Source organism: Penicillium nucicola, assembly GCF_028828085.1.
Source record: "Penicillium nucicola strain IBT 29836 chromosome Unknown utg000008l, whole genome shotgun sequence".
NCBI lineage: Eukaryota > Fungi > Ascomycota > Eurotiomycetes > Eurotiales > Aspergillaceae > Penicillium > Penicillium nucicola.
In genome coordinates, this window is record NW_026643132.1 from 1,645,151 (window position 1) to 1,658,155 (window position 13,005).

At 47.5% G+C, this 13,005-nt stretch overlaps 6 protein-coding genes across 6 annotated transcripts; 5 read left to right on the forward strand and 1 right to left on the reverse strand.

Annotated features, from left to right (window-relative positions):
* Nucleotides 1-204: 204 nt before the first annotated feature.
* N7511_008106 (sugar porter family MFS transporter) lies at nt 205-2,670 on the forward strand (the record flags this gene model as incomplete). Its single annotated transcript, XM_057130483.1, has 10 exons — nt 205-402; nt 493-869; nt 934-1,190; nt 1,248-1,628; nt 1,678-1,835; nt 1,898-1,992; nt 2,052-2,185; nt 2,238-2,297; nt 2,362-2,454; nt 2,516-2,670. 10 exons carry the CDS (start codon nt 205-207, stop codon nt 2,668-2,670), a joined length of 1,908 nt encoding a protein of 635 aa, XP_056982266.1.
* Nucleotides 2,671-3,288: 618 nt separating this feature from the next.
* N7511_008107 (MSF1 domain protein) lies at nt 3,289-4,092 on the forward strand (the record flags this gene model as incomplete). Its single annotated transcript, XM_057130484.1, has 1 exon — nt 3,289-4,092. The coding sequence occupies one exon, from the start codon at nt 3,289-3,291 to the stop codon at nt 4,090-4,092; it is 804 nt and encodes a 267-aa protein (XP_056982267.1).
* Nucleotides 4,093-7,382: 3,290 nt separating this feature from the next.
* On the forward strand, nt 7,383-8,230 carry N7511_008108 (uncharacterized protein; the record flags this gene model as incomplete). Its single annotated transcript, XM_057130485.1, has 2 exons — nt 7,383-7,926; nt 7,980-8,230. The coding sequence occupies 2 exons, from the start codon at nt 7,383-7,385 to the stop codon at nt 8,228-8,230; spliced, it is 795 nt and encodes a 264-aa protein (XP_056982268.1).
* A 422-nt stretch (nt 8,231-8,652) lies between these two features.
* On the reverse strand, nt 8,653-9,171 carry N7511_008109 (uncharacterized protein; the record flags this gene model as incomplete). The annotated part of the gene is made up of 2 exons (XM_057130486.1): nt 8,653-8,875; nt 9,059-9,171. The coding sequence occupies 2 exons, from the start codon at nt 9,169-9,171 to the stop codon at nt 8,653-8,655; spliced, it is 336 nt and encodes a 111-aa protein (XP_056982269.1).
* Nucleotides 9,172-10,087: 916 nt separating this feature from the next.
* Nucleotides 10,088-10,462, forward strand: N7511_008110 (uncharacterized protein; the record flags this gene model as incomplete). Its single annotated transcript, XM_057130487.1, has 1 exon — nt 10,088-10,462. One exon carries the CDS (start codon nt 10,088-10,090, stop codon nt 10,460-10,462), a length of 375 nt encoding a protein of 124 aa, XP_056982270.1.
* A 1,381-nt stretch (nt 10,463-11,843) lies between these two features.
* On the forward strand, nt 11,844-12,475 carry N7511_008111 (MARVEL domain-containing protein; the record flags this gene model as incomplete). Its single annotated transcript, XM_057130488.1, has 3 exons — nt 11,844-11,885; nt 11,936-12,202; nt 12,257-12,475. 3 exons carry the CDS (start codon nt 11,844-11,846, stop codon nt 12,473-12,475), a joined length of 528 nt encoding a protein of 175 aa, XP_056982271.1.
* Between the last annotated feature and the right edge of the window lie 530 nt (nt 12,476-13,005).

Here is a 13,005-nt window from a genome sequence, read left to right on the forward strand (position 1 = left end):
AGCGCGACAGGGTTGCTTTCGGTTGTTTCGGCGTTTTGGTCTACCCCACGGGGGTGCAGATCGTCTTTATATGCGGGATAGGTGCCAATTTAATTTTCCCTCTCTCTCCGCAAAAAAGCGCTCTAAGGTGATTCTTTTGGGGGACAAAGAATTTGTACTTCCCCGTCCCCTCTTCTTACTCTCACTTTTCTGCACGCTCTCATCATGGACGGAAAGGATAACAAGAGTGTCCTCTCTCACGAGGAGGATGTCGCCATCTCAGCTCCCGAGCTTGTTAAGGATCATGCTGCTCTTGCGCCTGAGGTTGCTCAGGAGAAGGCTGATCTTGCCCCGGAGCTCGTTGAGCCGGCTGGTCGTGCGCAGAAATCCGGTGCTATGAATATCATAGAGAATCCTCTTGTGGTATGTATTTCACTGTTTTGTTCTTCACCATGCTTGATTCTGAATGGAGTACCCCCTGAGCGTATGTGCTGATTGTCTTCATTCCTATAGCGTGTTTCCAAGGAGCAAGCCATCGCTGATGCCCGCGCCTACGCCGAATCCCACAATATGTCCGAGCACGCCGATCTCTTCGGCCGCGCCGCTCTGGTCGCCCGAGACCCTAAAGGCTTTGATTTATTGACAGAGTTGGACGAGCAGGAGCGCACTGCTCTCGCATACGAAAGAGATCACAAATGGCATGGTCCTTACATGCTTTGGTATTCTATCGCTCTATGTGCTATTGGAGCGGCTACTCAAGGATGGGATCAGACTGGAGCCAACGGAGCCAATTTGTCATTCCCTCAGGAGTTTGGCATTGCTGGTAAAGGCAGAGATGAATGGATTGTGGGAATTGTGAACTCCATCATTTTCTTGACCGCCGGTCTGGTGTGAGTATAGAGAGACATCTCCCACCCATTTTGAGTTTCAAGGCTGACATTGTATACTATACAGCGGTGCGTTTATTGTCGATCCTCTTAACCACTACTTGGGCCGAAGGGGCGAGATTTTCGTCACTGCGCTCTGTCTCACTGCGACCCCAATTGGCTCCGCTTTTGCGAAATCGTGGCAGGGGCTGTTTGCTGCGCGCTTTGTTATGGGCATCGGTATTGGCGCGAAGAACGCAACTGTGCCTATCTATTCTGCCGAGATGGCTCCAGCTCGAATTCGCGGTGCGCTTGTTATGTTCTGGCAACTTTGGGTTGTAGCTGGTAAGTATCTTCTCGATTGTCTTCTTGGGGGGAATTTATCACTAATAATGACCGCAGGTATTTTCCTGGGTTTCGCTGCCAACGTTATTGTCAAAGATACTGGTGACATCGCCTGGCGTCTCCAACTCGGCTCAGCGTTCATTCCATCATTCATTCTGGGACTTGGTATTTTCTTCTGCCCTGAGTCCCCTCGTTGGCTTATGAAACACGGGAGACATGCTGAAGCATTCCACTCTATGAACCGCTTGCGAGCCCATTCAATCATTGCTGCAAGGGATTACTATTACTCGTACATCATTTACCAGGAAGAACTCAAAGAGGCTCGAGGTGCTGGATATTTCTCCCGTATGTGGGATTGCTTTGCTGTGCCTAGAATTAGGCGTGCGAACTACGGTGCTTCGACTGTCATGATCGCTCAGCAGATGTGCGGTATCAACAGTATGTACCACTCTATCTTTCGCCGTCTGGCAGTACTGATCTGTTATAGTTATTTCTTTCTACAGTTCAAGCATATTTGAGAACGTTGGTTACACTGCCACTCAGGCTTTGTATGCGTCTCTTGGTTACGGTGCTATTCAAGTTGTCTTTACGATCCCGACATTGTTCCTCATTGACACCAAGGGTCGACGAACATTGACTCTGATTGTGAGCAGCTCCTTCTACTCTCAAACATACGATTGATTGAACTAACCTCTTATGTTTGGCAGACATTCCCTCTCATGTGCATTTTCCTACTTGCAGCCGGCCTCTCCCTTTTGAAGACAGACGGTAGCCAGGGAGCCAGAATTGGACCGGTTGTCCTGTAAGTTTCAATCTGGGACTATCTAAACTTTTGCTTTGGCTGACAAATTTGCTTGATAGGTTCGTCTACCTGTTCACTATCGCTTACTCTCTTGGTGAAGGTCCAGTCGCTTTCCAGTACTCCGCCGAGGTTTTCCCTACTATCCAGCGTGAGCAAGGAATGGCTTGGGCCGTTTGCATCAACAACACTTTCGGTAAGCATTAACAAGGTTAATGGTGGTCAAACTCCTCTAACTTTCTTCTTAGCCGGTATTCTCGGGTTGACGTTCCCTCGGATGACAACCGTCATGACCCCGACGGGTGCTTGTAAGTGGAAGCTATCGAATTCATATCGCCCTATAGTGTATCAACTCTAACCAAAACATCACAGTCGGCTTCTACGCCGGACTCAACCTGATCGCTTGGTTTATGATTTTCTGCTTCGTTAGAGAAACCAAGCAACTGACTCTCGAAGAATTGGATCGTATGTGGACATCACCCAGTCAATCAATCGAGATCTGGCTAAATACTAATATCTCCCACAGAGGTCTTCTCAGTTCCCACCAAGAAATTCATCCACTACGAATTGACCGTGTGGCTTCCTTGGTTCATCAAGCACTACATTTTCCGCCAGAATATCCCGAGACCCCCTCCTATTATCGCCACTGCTGAGGAAGCTTTGGCAGAGAAGCGTTCCTAGAAACACTTAATAATGGGTTGGGCAGAATTTGTTGTTAGTGAGACTTTTGATGATTTCATGATGCTTTATGGGAGCGAGTGTGGCAGATCGACATACTAGAGCTTGCCTTTAGGGTACTGTTCAGAGATTTGTCCCTGCCTTGGGATATCTATCGCTAATTTAATCTATCTCTTCTTTTGGTAACATGTTTACACGGTCCTCCTGAGGTATAGGTAATATGTGGTTGACCCATCGTTCTGCTTCACTCCACTTAATTATAAAGAATACCACCTAGCAAGCGAGTATACGATATCACATGTAAGATGCTGTAGCATCTGCAAGTCTGCCTAAGATCAACATGCGAAATGGCGGGGTTCAGCCAATCCCATAGATCAGAAACCCATGGACGAAGATTTTCGGTTAGACCTCGGGTAGGCTTACATCACCATTAGCTATTGCGGGCCGATCATTCGCCAATCCCGTGATGCACGTGACATTCATGTGATCTGGAGCATCTGATTCCCGGATTAACAATCACCCGTGCCCACTTTTACCTCCGCCTTCCAGAGCGAAAAGTGTTGGATCAGGCGACTCCCTACCCTTCTTGTTTTCTCATGAATCCATGAATCGAATGCCATCATGAAGTTCTTCGAAAACAAGTTCACCTACGACTATTCCTTTCCTGCCGTTTCTCTCGCCTACTTCCTCCGCTACCCTAACCCCTACTCGCGCCATGTCCTCACAACTGATGTTATCGATCGATACGTCGACCCAAACACCCAGCGTCTTCACACTATCCGCATCCACCTGAAGAAATCCAAGGTCCCTTCGGGTATCCTTAAGCTACTACCAAAGGGAATGGGCGGCTCCGACAACTCCGGCCAGAGCTACATCCTCGAAAAGACCGTCGTGGACCCCAAAGAAGGCTGGATGGAGACCGAGTCGCGCAATATGGAGTGGACTGGTATCCTCAGCGTGGTCGAGAAGCAACACTACCAGCGATTATCCTCCGAAGACCGTCTCGCCCTGGATGGCTTGGCTGTTGACAAGATCTCCGAGCAGACCACGGTCAAGACCACTGTGACCTTCATCTCCAGACTCGGCCAGGGCAAGCTCCTCGGACGCAAGAAGCAAGACACAGTCGGCTACCCCGCTGATACCGAAGAAGAAGCTCCTCGCAAGGGATTCTTCTCTTCCTTGTCCACTGCTGGTATCCAGCGCACTATCGAACTCATCGGACTCAACCGCACCCGCGAGGCCGTGCTGAAGAGCAAAGAGGGCATGAACATCGTTCTCGAGCGACTCCGCAGTGGTGGTGTCGTTGGTGTTCTGGAGGGGATGCGTCAGGACCGCGAGGCCGCCTTCGGGCCCGAAGGTCCATGGAAGCGCGTCTGGCTCCAGGGTAATGGCAAGGATCGTTCCATCGAAAATGACGGCAAATAAATTTCTATCTGCTGTCCTGTTCATTTATCTTTGGGTTGCAATTGCCCATCACATTGCATTCTGTTTTCAAGCGTGGAGTTTGGTTTGGCGCTACGATATTGACACTCTCCCTCCATATCTTTTTGTCTGTTGATATTTGAAGATACTGTATATCTTCCTTCTTTGCATGGAGCTTTGCCTCTGGGTTTTTTATGCTTGAGCATATGCGGGGGATCACTTTCATTGTACTATATGCATCATTCTTGTTATTTTTATCTCTCTTATGAGCTTTATTAACTACTTTCTTCTTTCAATTGACTCCTATTCTCTGAAATATGTACTGTCAGGCCTGTATATCTACTCCCTCCAGGCAACACGGACCATATCATCAATCGGCAGTGGACCAGATACGTACCTTCACATTGACACAGCGTCTTCCATACGGGATGCCCACAGGCAACGTTCTTTAGTCTGATATTCAAGGCAAGTAGGTCATATCTCGCTGTCGACCTTGAACTCGACCTGTTTATACACCCAACATGAACTCCGTTTCCATTTCCTAAAATTCACTCTCTAGTTCCTCAGCAACCATTTCTTTAGACCCCACTAGGTTCTTATCCTAAATATCATTGTAGTACTGCCTTATTCGAAATCAGATTCTCCCGCATACACCCGTAGATCATTTCCCGGAACCTCGGAGGATGTGACGCTTGGAGTTCTCAGTCAAGATGTAAGACCGATGCCATACATAATACAAAAGCAAGGGATAACGCCCATGTCCTAACAACCACTTAATCTATCGCATTGAAACTCATGCTGTTGTCCTTTGTAAACAGGAATCTATTTTTGGGAAGAAAGATCTGCAGCATCTTCTCATATAAGCAAAGTCGGAGGTTCCCGCAAAATCGGTCGTACAGACGATCAGACCATACTTCTTTTTTGATATGGCAGTCTCGATGTGAATAGTCGGTGTCACAGTGCAGAGGTGATATATATGGCTCTGTGTCTATCATTCTCTTGATTTCTTATATGAGTCTGGGCACTTGAATGCAGGCTTTCGTAGGAGAGTGAGTCTAGTGGCTCAGACATGCAAGTAACTTATACTGTATAGCAGCACGACAAATGATATGATACATTAACAAAAACCGCCTTCTCTTCTGCTACTGTAAGGCTCTAGTGGAACCACGAGGTGATTGGATGCTTGAGAATTCTGATATGCCTTTGAATCAATTATGCACTGCTATCGATACCTCGATTCAACCAAATGACCACCTGCGCCCCATCCCTTCATAACAACATATGCTTGCTCTCCTCACCACAAGTAGCGAATTAAACCAAAAATAGTAACATAATTCCATAACGAGAGATTCCTTCTATCCCATCCCAAATCACCAACAACGCCGGGATATCAGCTCCATCAAATTGAAGCAGATGATCCCAGCCACAATCTCCGACCAGAGCGGACTGAGCGTGAAATCTTTTTGGTCAGATTTAGCCTATTCCCAATTCTTTTGAATGTCAATAAATTCACACTGCAGTTCTGGGGTGATGTCATTATACAAAAATCTACGGCGCTGTTGCTGTCATCATGAAAAGGACAGAGATAATGGAACAGCAGAACCTAGCCAGATAGTATCAGACCTCCACAGGCCCGATATTCCCAATCTGGAAATGGAGCATGGGGCACCTTAGGTTGAGGGTATCACCGCCCATGGGTGGGAGCAGGCTAGTCCGGAGAGGCTCCATCCAGGGGAAATGATAGGCTACAGTACGGTCCGTATTGTCTGGGAGATTGCACTTGGCTGCTAGGCGACGAGCATGGGATGAGTGCAGGTGCATGTACATACAAGTACATGATACATATGCGTGTGCGTGTAATGCCAAGTTGTTGATAGGGCGGTTTTAGCGTGGCATAAATCTCTAGAGTACAGTACGAAGTGTTTGGGTGACTGTATTGTGAAGTTCAGTGCACGTCCCGGCTGTTTCTGTCCAAGCCGAACTTACAAACAGTAACTAGTTAGTTAACGTTAGTTCTCTTATCTTAGTCACCGTTACTCCGTAGAGAACACCGCATTATCTTCAGCAGGCCGGTTGTACGGGACCAGAGAACCTGTTCCATGTCACTCTCTGCCTGGACAGGCTTAGTGTACGCTAGAGGGTCAAGGCTACAGGCGGGCGTATAATATATGTACAACGCTAGTCAGGCTAGCGACCGACTAGCGGATAACCGGCTACAGGGTAAGAGCCAAGGGATACAGATAGTACACCACTAGAACTAAGGAGTACAGATTGAACAAGGAAAGTGGAAAGAGGCATGTCCCATTTTTGTGTCACGGGGTCGCATTCCACGGATGTCCAACGTGCCAAAGCCCGAGGCATATTCCAAATCATGGTCCATGTAATCAAATTGCTGCCAAGACTGGTCAGGGTCATCAGAGTTGAGTGGATTGAGGCGCCGCGATACACATATTGGCACGCTAGAGGCGTAGCCGAATCCGCCAAGGACCCTTGGCCCACTGTTGAAACAGGCCAATTGGGGTGTCTGAGACCCTGTGGCGGAACGAGTCTGCGCAGAAGACCGACTTACGTCAGATCCAATTCCACCGGTATGAGTGGATCAGAGAGGACTTTTATCAGTTAGTTTGTGTCAGGGCTGGTCATACTGGGACGTGGAAGTGCAAAAATCAAGAGGTGTGACTGGTATTGGTACTGTATTGGGAAGGGTGCCCTGAAAATTAGGTGTAATTTATTTGACTTTCCCAGATCACAGGTTCCCGTTGAGGTACTGCTGTTGATGTTGATAGAGACGTTCACGATGATAGATGAGGTCATGCAAATCATTTCAATGGGAGATCAACACTTTCAACAAAAGGAGCAAGGATCTGAACACTTTATACACAGGAGAAGCAGTGCTGGACCCTGTTTGGCGCACCCCTGTGATCTCCGTCAATTCTTGCCCGTTTGGGTTGCTATGCGGGGGCCTCTAGGGAGAATGTTCAGGTACTTGGGGGGAACCTGGCACTAGCGGGTAAGTGGCACCCTGCAGCCAGTACCCAGCAGGTACCTGCCTGGTTTTGAGGAATGCTCGGAGAAACAACTTCGGAATTGTCTTCCCTTTTCTCTCTACTCTCGCTCTTTCTCTTTCAACTCTTTCTCCATTGGTGCTGGTAACCAACAAATTAACGGAGCTCTTTTTTCTTTCTTCTTTCTCAGATGATGAACTTGCAACCTACTGGTTCTCGCTCATCCCTACCTTGAGGGCCTCCGCGGTCGCTCTCTTTGGTGACTTATTTTGGAAACTTCCGATCAACATGGCTTCCCACAGACTTTGGGCGACATCGCCCCTCTTGCTGATCGTCGTGCTACTGCAAACCGTCTCGGCTCAGTTCTGCTCTTTTTGGAATAATGGCTGCATCGACTCCCTCGCTCAGACAGCCATCCGCTTCGACCTCGAACCACTCTTCCCGGATCCTGTCACGCTATATTATGGATTTGACGCAAGTGTCTCGGGCAAGGGTGAAGGCCCCATGACCAAGACCGCGTTTTGGTTGGGATATCAGAATAATGTCAACAGGGAGGCTGTTGACTCAAATCGGACGTCGGAGATCGGGATGCGCATCGGAAATCTGACAGGCACGCCGTCAGGTACAAATAATGGATGTGATGGGATCTGGGGACCTGATTGCTCGTCGGAGTTGAAGGGGGTTTTGCAGCGATCTATGTATCATCTGGCTCTGTCGGGTGATTATTATTCCAAGCCGTTGGAGGTTGCTCTCAATCAAATGTTGATGAAACCGCCGCCGCTTCCCTCTTGTCCGCCGCCTGTTCTCGATGTGGCATCTATTCCTGTGCAGGGTATGTTCGATTCTTGATTCTATTTTGTGCACGTCATGCTCACCCCGCGCTAGATTTCGCCAAAGAACGTGTCCCCGATCAGAATGTTACCTTGATGCCACCTGGCTCTGGAGCCGCCCCTTGGCAGGTCTGGTATATTGATGGCATGAACGCCCGTCAACAAGCTAACCAGGTCGCTGTTGGAATCATTAGTCGCGGGCCTTCATATAACAGCGCACCGCCCGACAGCCCTGACGATATCATGGTCGAGCTGGTTTGTCTCCAGGCACCCTCGAGCGGATCATCAAAGAGTGGTCATGATTAGTTGGCGCCAGAAGGGTGGCCTTTGGTCATCTTTGGTCCTTTTTTTCCTTTATCATCTTTAGTCCCGGTCGGCATTGGTGCTGCACATCTGGCGCCTAGCCGTCGAGACACTCGGTTTCTTCCATCAGTTTTGAGTCGTGTACACCTGCTGGAATTAGACTGGTTAGCCGAAGGCTTTGCCATGTTTCTCCAATGCTGTCTACGTCATGTTACCTCGGATCTTACGGAACTGGTACGCGTTCGGCAATCACTTGTTGATCAACATGGATCATCAGACCCGACTACCTATTTGATCCATGTATGGGGACTCTAACAGACTTGTGATTTGTACATTCTTCGATACAGAAGACACCTCCATGGCACTCTTTCTGTGAGTATGCCTCTACCATCGTCGCCAAAAGAAGCGCACGATGGTGCAGCCCTTCAAAGGGTCGGCAAGGCCATATCACCTGGCTCTAAATTCCCAGGCCCCCGAAAGTCCTCAAGGACATCGGCCTGCTCATTCAACAGATGTCGGTCCGTCTGAATGCCAATCTTCGCCAACCCACGCCACCTCTTCATATCGTCCGGATTCCGCTTGTCACCGTGGACATCCTTGGCATCCTCCCAATGGCCCTTGAAGAATACCAACAACGTGGCAGTCTCCCTGTTTGGGATATATTATACCAGTGAAAAGATGGTCCCGGTCTCTTTGAGCCAGTCTTACTGCTCCAGCTCGCCCGACCGAATACATTGGTACTCGGCTGTTTGGAAGTTCTTCCTTCCAGCCATTGGCTCGCCGTGAATCAAATAGTTGATTCGGTCGGCGTCCTCAAATCACACTTCATACCGCCATTTCTCTGCATTGCCGTTGCTGTCTTGCGCGTCATAGTTGTAAATCAAATGGCGGTCATGCAAGTCACTGTCCAAGGTTGACCCTCTACAGGATGGGTGGACGGGCATTTTGATTGTGTGGTAGCTGAAATGAACCCACAAAGGCGTTTTGATAGATGTACTGGAGTTTTCGGTTTTCTTTTTGAGTTGTCTTCTTGTTTTGTGTTTTTCATATACCAAATGTTTCACAGCGCTCCATCACCTCTTATATATCCATCCAAATCTACATCTACATTTGCATCTTCCTATATTCCACAATAATCTCCATTCATCAATCATCATCCCTTCTCTTGCCTCATGTCCTCAAACTTTCAGCATGGATTTCCCAATCCGTACAGGACGACATTTCGTGTAACCTGCCCCCCTGCGTCTGCACCCCAGGTACTTGTACGCCAACCATCTTATCACACACATAAAATAAACTTATATTCCTCTTCCAAGGCTTTTCCTACAGCAATCACGTTAAGCACATGTAGTGCGCCTGTTTTTGGTTGTTGATCACTCAAATCGAGTTATACATTCGATCATACTATATTGATATTGTCTGAGCGTTCCCGCTATACAAAGTGGTGATATCATGGCTCCATGCTGCAGAGACTACGAGCCAGGCATAAAAGGACTTGATGGTCTTTTGGTATTTGTTCGAGATTTTGTTGTTGATGCCACTTTCAGTATGTATTCGGGTAACAAGAAACTATGCAGTAAACCTGAGTGTGCATACATACTCGTATATGAATATAAACCTACTTCAGTATGTATTCGGGTAACAGGAAACTATGCAGTAAACCTGAGTGTGCATACATACTCGTATATGAATATAAACCTACATGATAACTTATAGCAGAAAGAATATTGCCGGTTCAATATAAGAAAAAGCTCCAGGATCGACATCAATACTACAGACTAATCAAGTGTCTTCCCCCATCTCGCCCCACTATATTGGCCCAACAACCAACACCCTCCTATCTCTCTTTCGCCAACCACAATGACAATAGAACGGAAACTCAACGCAACAGCGCAGCTCTCCTTGGCCCAAAGGTCAGCTATAGTCTCTGCCCACAAGAAAGGCGCCACGCAAGTCCAGCTAGCCGAAGAGTTCGGCTGCACGCGCAAGACCATCTACAATACGCTCAAGCGCTATTCCGATGGCGAGAAACTCGAGAATCGTGAGAAAGCAGGCCGTCCCCCTATTCTGAGTGAGCGTACTTGCAATTACATCTATTTACAGGCACGTCGGCATCCGAATTGGACGCTTGAAGAGCTCAGTGCTTCTATCGCTGAGCATCCGTCTATTTCCACTGTACGCCGCATTCTGAGGCGATTTGAGCCTGCTAAACGCGTGAATCGGAAGAGTGCGTAGATATACTATGTTTTCTGGCAATATTGCGTGCTTGGAAATATAGAACGGATGGATAGTTGGGTTTATTGTTTAGGTGATGATATTGCTTCTTTTTGATAAATGCTTCTTTTCGGGCGGCTAACTGGGACCAGGCGACTTTTTCCACTGGAGTGGAACTCTTACGTTTAGTTCTTGTCCAGGGATAGTGTTAGATTCGCTATGATTCTTGCGGTGTCGGAATTAGCATCGTTCTTATATTCTGCGGCTTTCTTCGCCTCGGGGGCTTTCTTGGCTGCTTGTATATCTCCTTGTCTTCCAGATATTCACTTTTGTTTACCCTGTACCTCAATTATAGCTGTGCTTATAGCTGTAATCAACGCCGCAACAACTTGACTGTGGTCTGTAGCGTTGAAAGTGCTGATGAAGGGCCTTGGTGTTGCTATATATATATTTGACCCTCTGCCATTCTTTTCAACAAAGATAATAAAAATGGATTAAAATGATAGAAAATTCCTTTATATTTTAGTTTGAGAGTTTTTGGAATCATATCTCATACAAAAACCACGAAAGTGGCTCGTAAATCAGGTACATTAACGTAAGTAGTCCCCAGTTGGACAGTCCTCAATTTGACGGTGCACAACCCTTGATTGGAGGTGTACGACCAACAGATCGACCTAGGTAGCCAAGGTCGGGCTGACAAATGGTATTTTGATCTTAGTGCATAATTCTGATGGATTATTCATTGAACGAGTTCCATAACTCAGATGGTCAGAGCGTGGTGCTAATAATGCCAACGTGAAGGGGGCTTTTTGTTCCGGATGCATAATCTAACATCACCACTTTTTTTCTTCTTACTTCTCACTCAAATTTCTTTCTCTTGTTTATTATTTCCATCGAGTCTATACTAGAATGATTGTACTACATTCTGAGATGTTCATTGTGGTACAAAATTTGCTGTGTGCCTGATCCCTCTATATACTAGACAGAAAATGAGTGGAACTGTCGATCAACCGTAATGAGGGGAACTACACTGTAGACAGCCCTATGACCACACTCATAGACACTGCTATAAGGAGCTGTGCGAGGTCTTGTTTCTTAAAATCCCCGAGCATGTCAAAATCAAGGCACATTCCAATGAATTCTCTTAAAATGCAGAGTCTTCAAATCATTTTGTCATTGACTAGACTGCAACGTTCCTCCCAGTTTCCAATAAGCAGCCGCTCCAACCCGAATGCATGACGTAGCCGAGTTTAGCTTTTAGCTTTCGCTTTTTTACATATCGTCACCGTTTTCCGAAGCTTCCGACTTATAACTTGCTATCCCTAGCTTTCTTGCCTTTTGCTTCACTACCCTGCTTCCAAATCCAATCTATCCCACTACTAAACCAACTCAACATCACAATATGGCGCTGAGAGGAGTGCAGTTGGGCCTGCGAGCCTGGGAGGTAAGCTTCATAGCTCGAACGCGACCGATCACAGCTCTAACAAGCTCCAGTTCCTATGGTCTCTCCTCATCATGGCCCTCATCGGTAACATGATCGCCGATGCGTTCGCGGGCAACCCCGCCACGGTGAACTACTCGATCTTCGTATCGGTATTCTCTATGTTCTCCTTGTTCTATCTGATCCCGGCTTCGTTTAACCCCGACTGGGCACTCCACCCGATCATCATGATCGTCGTTGACGCGCTGAACTGCGTCTTCTTCTTCTGCGCGGCTATTGCTCTAGCTGCCAAGCTCGAGTGCCACTCTTGCAATAACCAAGTGCGTATACTAGTTATTAGGAAAATAGTTTTCACATGCTGACTCCGTTACTAGGACTACCTGCTGAGCAACGAGATCACCAACGGTGCTCACAACATGACCAAGCGCTGCCGCGAGGCCCAGGCCTCGGTTGCTTTCCTCTGGTTCGGCTGGGCTGGCTACATGGCCTCGGTCGTCGTCTCGGTCTTCATGTCTCGTGCTTCGACTGTCAACTTGCGCAGCCGGACTGGTAGCCGTCGTGGTGGTGCTGGACCTAGCATGGCCCAGGTCTAAGCTGGTTCACTGCACTACATGTATTGGATAGCAGATAAGATGCGTTGAGCTACGAGCCGTTGGTGCTCTGTCTGAATTGCTCTGTGCTATCTGGTAGAATGGGACTTCTGGTAATGGTAACGGATACGGTAAATGGCGTCGCGATGGTGGGTTGGGTTTTGATGAAGGCTTGGTTGTACGATCTACGAGTTCAAGCATCGGTCCTTTGTGCTTCATGACTGGCATGATTTGAAACATGGAATGTTCCTTCATCTCTCTCTGTCCTTTTTGGAGGACTTGGTAATTGATGTGTTATTACTCATTTCATTAATAATATTTGTGTTTTGGTTGGGTCGCCTCGGGCGTTCGCGCTGGCGTTGACTGAGATTTTGATCTTTCGAATGATGTCAGACTGTTATGCTGCATCAGTTGGTCTTATGAGTACACTTATTTGATTAATTGAAGATCTCGTGCAGTTTGATACCTGGGCTTCCCTGTTTCGTTAGGTGTTAGTCGCTCATCTATACAGTTCCATAAGCAGACTTGATTGT